Here is a 10,609-nt window from a genome sequence, read left to right on the forward strand (position 1 = left end):
ATTCAACTTTCGATTTTACCTTTTTAACCTATGTTTTTAGGCTTTCAGATTCAACACCAAATGTGAATTAACTCCATGGTAATGCGATGTTGTTTTGCTGCATAATTATATTGATTTCTGAAACCTGTAATTACATGAATTTCGTTGCCAAAACTTTTAGTTTATTAGAGATTTATAGAATACGGAAAGTATAGATAAGCTAGCATAACTTAATTAGTAATTAGTAATTTTGAATCTATACACTAAATATTTTATAGATAAATTTTACTGTTTAAAGTATTTCGTATTTAACATGATTAAACTATCACTCATTAAAAAGATTATGAAGTTTTGAAAAAAAAATATATCAGTATTGAACATAATCCAGTTCTTTTGGAATCATTTTAAGCCTAAATTGTTCTTTCACAAATGAAATTAAGAATTTACAAAGCACTATAGTTTCTTGCCGGCTGCTTCTACCGGTAAAAACACACACACACACACACACATATATATATATATAATATAATAATGAGGTTTTATATATCAGACCAGAAAGTTTGCTAACTATTTCACATGTTTAGATGTTCTTTGTTGATATGCAAAGTGAACAAGTAAAAAAAAGAAGAAATCATATACTACCATTTACTATCCTGAATAAAAACAATTGATTATCTACAACGTGGACATATTGTGATTTTTCTATAATTTTGAATCCAAAAAAAGCTCTTTCATATATAATAGTAAAAACTAGGGACCTGGTTTGATGCCTGAACAAGCACATTAATCTCCTTATTCGTACAGAAATTGACTGAAAAACAAAGGAAAGAAGTTACTACCTAATTACCCACCTTCAGTACACACATACACGAGGGAAGAAGGAGGAAAACAGTAACCAACACTGATATGCAGATATCGTCGAAGGTGCAACATACCAGGTAATACAATTTTGTTTCCATTTGCATGCATAAGAGAAAAAGAAACTAACCTGAAAATGGTGTCATATTCCAACACGCAAGTGAACTTTGTCACTTCTCCTCCCTCACTAAAATATAAATCGAAGCCATTATTTTTGTCCCAAATGCCCCACAAATATATATTAAGATTGACCATCTAATCAGCATCAATCTCTATACATAAACCCTCAGTTAACTCTTGCTTACACGACGCACGTGAGACTGTGACAGATACTAGGCTGTCAAATTTCTGTGCTTCTTACACGAGTCATGACACTAGCCATCTATTTCACTCAGTGATTTTGGTTTTCTTTGTTGAGCTTTAGGCCGTAATTCTCCCACAAGTTTCCACCCTCAGTGCTCATCAAGAAGGGGAAGCAGCTATCAGAGGGATCAACATTTCCAGCATTGGATTTTGAAGGTGAAGAACTATTATTTGTTTGTAGCCTCTCAATCTCTTTCCCTTGATCACTCATATCATCACAGTACCCACTTCCTTGGTCGTATAACGAAGATTGTCGATGATCATCGTTGTTCTTGAAGAAAAAACAGTTTCTAGAGTTTTCCTTGCACTTCTTGCTCCCTTCCTTCTCACCACCCTCCCTTGGATAGTTACTCATACTTTCCCACTTCTCTTTGCACATCAAAGCACTCCTTTCGTAGCCAAAACAAGCCATTTTGGTTGCTACAACCTCCCATGAAACATCCTCAGAAATTTCACTACATGGAAACCTTGTCTCTATCTCAGCTCTCAGCTGTTGAAGCCTTGTAATTTCAGATTCTGGCCACCTGTTTAAGATTTCACTCTCATCTTCATTATTCTGGTTTTCACTATGGTTTTGAACTTCAGCAGGCGTTACATTTATACCCTCATTGGGAGTTTCAGCCTTTATTATTTCTCTTCCAGTTAGCTTTTGTAAAGCCTCCATTAGAGCAGCATCCCTGGCTTCAATCCACGCTCTCTCTTTGGCCCAAAACTTTTGCTCCCTCTCTAACCTGTTAGCCTCTTGTTTCCTCCACTCTTCCTCTCTTAACACCCGCTCCTTCTCCTTCTCTTCCAGCGTCTTCACAAGTTTATCCAACCACTCCTTCTGCTTCTCCACAAGCTTCTTCATCTGTGAGTCAATGAAGTCTTTTATCTTCACCTTCCAGCTCCTCCCACTGTTCCTCTTTCTCCTCTTCTCTATGGACTCATTCTCCATGCTGTGGTGGTCATTGTCATCATCAGATGATGTTGTATCGAAGTTAGTGGAGTTGGTGAGGCTTAGGCTATCACAATGCTTGCCATTGTGAGACTGAAACTTATCTTGATTTGTCTGGGAGGGGTCATGGCTGCTTGCTTGAAAATGAATGCTGCCAACAACATTGGTTTCTGGGACTGAAACTGTGCTACTGTTTTCTCCATACAAGGCCTCAAGTTGACGAAAGAATCTGTAATGCTTCCCGTCATGTCTCCCCGCCTTGCCATCTTTTGTCTTCTTGTAATACTTGTACAAATTCTCAAACTTCTCCCTGCACTTTTTCCCACTCCTTTGATATCCATGTTCTTCGGACATGATCCTGAGACCACCAGCAGAACCAAAAGTGAAATGGGTGTGGAAGAAATTCAACAGGAAAAGGCTACAACAACTATTGCAGAATAGAACCCTAGTTCTCAAAGAAACAGCCCTCCCTCGATCCTCCCATGTGACGACGAACTTTGTGGCATTTAATAAATAATTTTATGCAATGCCATGCAGTGACGTTTTTAGGTTCTTTCTTGGTGCCTAGTTATAGCAAGCATAACAAAGCATGCCACACTGCAATTGCCACATAAGTGAGGCTTCGAAGGAAGAGCCTCGGCTTGGTGTCATTTCATACGATGGAATCAGAAGAGAGGTGCAAATGCATCGGAATGGTCAATGGATTTTCAACACCCGAAAACAAATAATGAAACAAAGGGAACGAAATCTTGCACCTAAAAGATGGGTACAAAATTTCAAAATGCAAAACCAGACTGCGACACGAACCGTACTAGAATCGGTATACACACATAAACTTAATGCTTTTGATAAGTACACGATCAATAGTCGCAAATTCAATATACAAACATAAACAGCTTCTGCACACTGTATAGTCTTTTCCCACGAAAGAAAAGGTTAACAAAATTAATGCATTCCGCTACATGTCGTAGTTTCCAAAACTCCCAACGACAAAATTAACGTCAAGTCCATCCATGTCATCTCACAATTAACTAAATCGCGGAAGCATCGCATGTGCATCCAATTTAGTAGGTTGCCCTCATTTTTTTTTTTCCAAAAATCCAAACAGACTACACCGAAATTATCATTTTAAAATTCTCAACCCGAATATAAAGAAATTGAAGAGAAAAAATTAAGTACTACCGAAGAAGAAGGATTGTTAAATCTACTATACAACTCTGTAATTTAGATAGATTTTACTAGCAAAATATACAATAAAATACCTGTAATAAACTTATGCACTCTATAAAGAAAAAACGTAAATTGAATTAAATTTCTACAATAACCTAAAATCAAACTTATGCAGTGAAGTTGAAGAAGTTAAAGAATAGAGTGTATGCAGAAGTTAAAAAGAATGAATATTGTACCTAGAGACTTCATCCCATAAGGGTCCTTTGTGGTTAGCCTCTTTGAATTTAGGGTCCAAGCGAGATCTGATCTCAAGGAGAGTGAGGGTCTCTTGTCTGGGCCATCTTCCAGTGGAGGGGTCCCCAGCGATGCAAGCTGCACCCTCGGCATCAAAGGCAGGTGGAGTGGGTAGAGCCATGGTGGGTGCTGCTGCTGCAGCAGCAGCAGCAGGATCATGGGGTGTGGAAGTGAAGTCGTGAAGGCTAGGTGGCATTATGTCACGACCGAACATCATAACCTCGTAGTGTTGTTGGTGGTGTTGGGGAGTGGGCAAGGGTGCGAGATTCCGGTGGCCCGGGAAAAGCTCGGCCGTCGGGTGCGGCGGCATGGAGGGGAAGGTGTTGTGGGAGGTCCTCGGGGCATTGACGACTTGCCTGAGATCGTTGACGGCAAAGTGGTGTTGATGTTGATGCTGCTGATGATGGTGATTCTGCTGCTGCTGATGATGGTGATGGTGATGATGGTGATGGCGGTGGTGGTGATGGTGATCTTCCATTTCCATGAATGGGAGTTGAGAGAGAAAGAGGGTGTGATGAATTGGAAATAAGGGTGGAGAGAGAGAGAGAAAGAGAGAGAGAGAAGGGAGAGTGGTAGAAGCGGCAGAGTCGGATCCTGTCGTGCACGAAAAAGCTCAAAATTTGAGCTGAGGACTATGGTCCCATCCCATGTCCAAGTGTATGCTTGTGATGGTGTATATGTATATGTATGAGAGTGAGACTACAGAGAGAAAGAAAGAGAGTGTGACACTGTTTGTGTTTGTTTAAACTATATAGTATATAGTATTAATGTTGGAGTGTTTGGGTATGTTATCTGTCTATTTGGGTTTTGGAAGAACAATGCTGCTTCCTTCTGTGTCTTTGTTGAGAAGAACAGTGTGGAGAGTGGGGTTCAACTGCTTGCAAGAAGCCCTAAGCCACAAACACAAACAACAAATATTATTAAATCTCTTAATTATAATTACCTCTTCCATTTTATTACTCATTATTTATTATTCAAATCACAGTTTAACTTCCACTTCTTCTGGAGACCATCGCCTCCACCAACTAAACATTTCTGTGGACAATTGTCTCCAAATTCTCTGCACTTTTTTGGTGTTCCTGTGTTTTAAATATGCTGGTGCTGATATATTAAAATTTTCTTTTAATATGTTTTAAAATAACACAACCAATGTTTATCACTATTTCAAAGTACAGTAGAATAATACCACTAAATACAAGAAATCCAAATTCTAATATTACATCAGTAAATAAATTTTCTTGTTAAATTATTTTTTGTGCAAGCACATTTAGTAAAGTTTCATGTATATTACCTTTTTTTGGAAACTAAATAAATTTTATCATTTCAACAATTAAATTATGCAATGCTATCGTATATAATAACCAAGTGTATAAATTTCACACAATCTAAATATTTATAATATATGAATACGATGTTTGTTTATAGTATGAGTTGTGATAAAACTAAACCCTTCTAATAAGTTAAATTTTATTTTATTTCTACCTTTTTTTGAAAAATTATCTTCAAGATTTTTAAAAATTTGGATTCAATAAAAATTATAATAGCATTATTTAATCTATTTTCTGAAATTGTAAATCACAAATAGAATGTAAAACACTTTTTGTTATTTCAATAAACTTCTTTCCAATAGATGAAATGTTAATAAAAATAGCTAATATCATCTAGAATAAAGATATATTTTACTATTAAACATGATCTACTCTTAATTTTTTAAATAAAAAATTAAATAATGAAAGTAGCACTTTACTGATATTTTATTAAGTTTTAATAACATATATGTATATATATAATTTATTTTTCAATAGTTATGAATAAATGAAATGAATGAAAGGTTGAAATGAGGGTCCTAAAAGTGGGATGACGAATGGAAGACAGCAAGTTTGCATTGCTGACGCGTGTATAGTGTCAGGGATGCTACCTTTTTTAATTTTGGTAATCATTCACTACATCAAACCCTGCTGCTTTCAATTTATTTTTAAATAAATACTTTTAAACAATTTGTTTAACTTTCTCCCTACTTTTTCATTAAAATACATTTTCTGGATTCCTTTTAAAGTTCTTTAACTATACAACACTAAACATATTGTTTACTCATAATATATACTAAACATTAAAATTCTTAAAATTTTTATCTTCAAGTTAGTTTAAATAACATTATAATTTCCAAATTTATGAATTTGAGATAAATCTCACTTCCAGTTATATAAAAGTGTCACTTACGTTATTACAACATTTGTAACAAATATACTAAATATTTTAATAACATAATACTAGCAATTAATAGCCGATAATATATATAATATTTTTGAATATTTTAACTACAACATAATACCGTCACAAATGCTACCATCAGTTACATAAAATCATTAACTCCAACAACCATAGATTTCATGATCAAATCATACACAACTTCATTATTTTACAAACCAACAGACATATATCCCTCCATTCACAATACAAATTCATATAAAATCTCCAACTCATTCTTATTTCACATAACCATTTGGGTCACAATGATTTCAATACAACAAATCATATGTATCAACAGGATCCGAGACTACTAAAAAACCATTCAATCCACAAGTCATAATTGATCAAGAGTTGAACTTATAAAAATAACAAGCTTCCCTTGCTTCAAAATGGCTTTTTCTCAAACCTAAATCTCTACAACTTAAAAATAACATTGACACAACTAGGGACCTAAAACATTTGTCCAAAATCAAACCGAGAAAATCACTTCTCTCAATTGATTATACTAAGATTGATAACTAAAATTACACGAAACTAGATAAGAGTGATTTTAAAGAGCAAAAAATGATGGAAGAAACGAAGAGTATGGCTCGAGGAGAGAGAGCACAAGAAAAAGGATATGATGAGGGAAAAGTCATAACAGGAACAACTCTTCAACAAATATTTTTAAAATGACATTTTTTGTATAAATATATATATAGATTTTCAGGATACCAAATATATAAAATATATTAAAATTTAAAAAAAATAAATAAATTATATATAAATTTATATAAATATAAAAAATTAGGAAAGTCAAGCCCAATATCAATACTATGGTCCACCTGACATAGGTCTTACAACAAAACCTAAATATTAACTATTTACTTTTGGATTTTTTTTGTAACATTTGACTATAAAACATTCTCATATTAGAAGTACATGCATATTAAAAATAAACAATGTCATAATAATTTCATGAACAATCAAAGTTGCTCAGTTATGTATGTAAATTCACAAAATGCGTTTCTGAAAAATAATTTTGAACATTCATGAAAAAAATTCTAAACTAAGTTGGTTCCATGTCTTTTGTTGAGAAAAAAGATACGATCATAATAGCGTTACTTTAGTTCAATCATCCTGTAAATTTTCTTACTTTATGACATCTTGAATGGACCAAAGGGACAATATACTGCGTTGAATAATGGTGGAAAAAGCAACTTTTCATTGTATTTTTCTCAACTGAATGTAACTTTTGGGAATTATTGAAGCATATCTCATCTCACGCCCAAGAAATTTGTGCTTCATGCACTTTTCCTCCGGGCTATTCATTTCTACATACATATATGCTGAATCTTAATATAAATAATTATTGTTTCTCTTGATTTTCCTCACTTTCTTAGTCTATTTTCCTTTTGTTTCATGCAAAATAATTGAATTGGCAATGGTATGTGATAATTTTATATATATATTTTATATTTTTCAAATACAAATATAAATACATGCAAGCAAGTCTTAATTCTTGAAGATCTCACATTAATATTAAGGATATGTTTAATTATATTTTGAGTCCCTATAAATTTGAGAATTTTCAATTAAGTCTTTAATAAATTTTTATGGTCTATCGAAACTTTGATATTTTAAAACTTTTCAAGTGAGTTCCAGTAGTTAATTGTTTATGTAAATTTTATGATGTCGTAGTTATCTTTTACCGTCACTCTTCTTATATGTTATCACATAATATTTTGTTACACGAGATCTGAGATTTTTCCTAAATATGTACTGTATTTAATGAAAAATATATCACAATTTCACAATTTATAATTTTGTAATTTTATAGTTTTATAATTATATAATTTTATAATTTCTTAATTATGAAATTATATATTTTTTAAATTTTGTAATTTGTTAACTTTTTTAATTTATATTTTTTTTTGTTTTTTAATTTCTTAATTTTTTTAGTTTAATAATTTTAATTAAATATAAAAGTAATTTTCATTATGTAAAGTAAATATTTGGGGATGATTTCGTCATCCGAGAGTTAATTAAAAGTTTTAAAATTTAAAAAACAAAAATTTTATTAGAAACTCAATTAAAAATTTTCAAATGGACAAAACTTAATTAAGTCTTAAAAATTAAATCAAATTATAATACATAATAAATACAAATCTTATTTATTATTTTATAGGATAAAGTTAAACTTAAAATTACTTTTTTTATCTCAGATTAAATTAATATTAGTTAAACTTACCTTAGTCAACTTTAATGTTATCGTATTAGATTATATATTTTTATTGTCATTATTTTAAAGAACATAGAATCGAAGTTATTTATCATTTAAGATATGCTGTTTTTGTTTTTTAGTTTTGTGTAAGTCTTTAACCAATATTTAACCAATTTTCTTGCAATGATTATACTATAAATGTTTTTTCAATTAACTATATGTTGCTGAATATATAGAAAAAAAAATTGAAGCTTTGAATCACACTACTAAACATTTGTAAATTTTTATTGTTATTTCCATTATTATTATTATTATTATTATTATTATTATTATTATTATTATTAAAAATTGCTAGTATACTTTGCTCTTTTTTATTTGGAGATTATTCAAAATTGAATGCAACTGAAAAAACATGAAAAAACATAATTAAATACAATAATGATGATTTTTTACGCTAAATATATAATAATAAGTTGGGTGAGTTTTATTCATATATAATTTGTAAGTTGAATTTTTTTTAATCTTTAATGAGAATTTTATATGTAGATATTTTAGAATAAAGCACAAAATCTACTTTCTTTTTCTTTGTTAAAAGAGAGTAGAACCAAATCTTGGACGAACCAGTAATGATATATGCTGAAAGTGTCAATGATATCCACCTACAATATTGCATTATAGTTTTATCCAATTATAACTTCTAATGATATAACAGTAACTTTTTGTGGGATTCTAGTTGATGGATACATACATATATATATATATATATATATATATATATATATATATATATATATATATATATATATATATTGTGTTTTGCAAAATATTGTATCAAAATACAATCAGAATTTTAAATACATGTATTAAGGAAGGGTTTGATGAAGGGAATAAGATTATCTAAACGGAAACGAATGTATATTTTATGTATAAATTATGTTTATTTATGTATACGAGTTGGAAGATATCAAATGCTCCTATTTAATATAATTATTTACTGATAAAAAAACTGCTCAATCAAACATTTATACGTTAGGTGATCGGAAAATTCAACCAATTGGACTCAAACCTAACTTGTTCGAAGATCTACATTGTGCCATAAAAGTTTGGATAAATACCTCAATTCAACTGCGAATCTTCACCAATAAATTATTGGGAGTCAAAATAATACACTAAAAATTTATATATTTAATATTATTGTAACTAATTCAATAAAAGTAAATACATAATCTAGTATATTTATAACTATCAAAGAAATTACACATATCTATAACAATATATAAAGATGATTCTCTCTTTTGTGTCCACATTTTAAAATACCAATTTTACCCTTTAAAATGTAATTATTTATTAAATTTTTTAAAGTTGACGTCATTTTCACAAGTTTTTTTATAAAATTGTCTATCTCTACTTATTCTCTTTTTCTTTATTTATCAACGGTATTATCTCATCTTTTCTTATATATTTCACTTTATTTTTAATAAATATAATTTTATTTTATATATTAATTTTAAAACATTACAATATCATCACCTATTAATGTAATCACACATATTTAAAAAATACGTATATACAGGCACTATCGCGCATGTGTTTATACTAGTATAAAAGAATGTATATCGTTTTTTCATATTTTTGAACTCATGGTAATTGAATCATAATTAAAATAAATTTTCAGTTAACTTTTTTCGATGTAAATAATCATATTATCTGCAAATTATTCATCTCCATTTTATTAACATGCATTTGATTCAAAAAGTATTCTCAAGCTTTCATTTCATTGTTATGTGATAAACAACCATATTATCATATTTTCATTTTCACCGACACTTTTTCTATCCATTTTAAAAAATAAACTTATTCTTTTGTTTTTCATCAATATACTTATTTAAAAAAAGTTTAAGACTAAAAAATAATTTATCATAATCTAATCAAAAGTTGAGATACATAATTACTAAAGAAAACTATGATAATCAAGTTACAATCAAAAATCGACTATGAAAACTCACATAGTACATTGATTCTTCTTCTATATTAATAAAAAATGAATATACAAAAAGGTCGTGATAAAAAATTGTGTTAAATATTAAGTAAATATTTCACTAGAGACAAGAGAAAGTTACATTTTTTATTGATTTAATAATAGAAGAGAATATATAAAAAAAATGAGAGATTAATATAATATACGAGAAACTCAAAAGACAAATGTGAGAGAAAATTTAAAAAAAAATATCTTAATAATTTTGTTTCTTTATATATTTAATTTTATGTTTTATTATTTATTATTATACTTTATAAAATAAAAAGCAATACTTAATTTAATTTTCATTAATTTTTAATATAATATTACTTAATTTAAAAAAATTAAAAATTTTAAAATATAAATAATGTAAAAATAATTGAAAATTTTGGGGGAGGGGGGCATGGCCCCGCTGCTCCTTCTAACCTCCGTTACTGCTTCAATCTATAACAAATAATTGGAATTCATGGAATTTCTTGTCCAAACAAAATTTATTTGTTATCATCATTGTAATTTTTATTATTGTTTAACGAGTCAT

The 10,609-nt window shown here is 29.8% G+C and overlaps 1 protein-coding gene across 1 annotated transcript; it reads right to left on the reverse strand.

Moving 5' to 3' along the window:
* Positions 1–687: 687 nt before the first annotated feature.
* Positions 688–4,370, reverse strand: LOC114190242 (trihelix transcription factor PTL-like). The gene is made up of 2 exons (XM_028079049.2): positions 3,544–4,370; positions 688–2,495 (listed from the first exon to the last, which is right to left on the reverse strand). Exons 1-2 carry the CDS (start codon positions 4,083–4,085, stop codon positions 1,229–1,231), a joined length of 1,809 nt encoding a protein of 602 aa, XP_027934850.1. The 5' UTR covers positions 4,086–4,370; the 3' UTR covers positions 688–1,228.
* Positions 4,371–10,609: the final 6,239 nt, after the last annotated feature.

The sequence above is a fragment of the Vigna unguiculata genome, chromosome 7 (assembly GCF_037176805.1).
Source record: "Vigna unguiculata cultivar grain cowpea cultivar isolate G323 ecotype 2 chromosome 7, ASM3717680v1, whole genome shotgun sequence".
Taxonomy (NCBI): domain Eukaryota; kingdom Viridiplantae; phylum Streptophyta; class Magnoliopsida; order Fabales; family Fabaceae; genus Vigna; species Vigna unguiculata.

What these genes read in the sequence shown, in the direction of transcription:
- LOC114190242 (XM_028079049.2), bottom strand. Translation starts at nt 4,085, where the DNA reads ATGGAAATGGAAGATCACCATCACCACCACCGCCATCACCATCATCAC. An exon ending in TTATGGGATGAAGTCTCTAG is followed by an intron (nt 2,496 to 3,543) that starts GTACAATATTCA and finishes TGGTGGTCTCAG; the next exon opens with GATCATGTCCGAAGAACATG.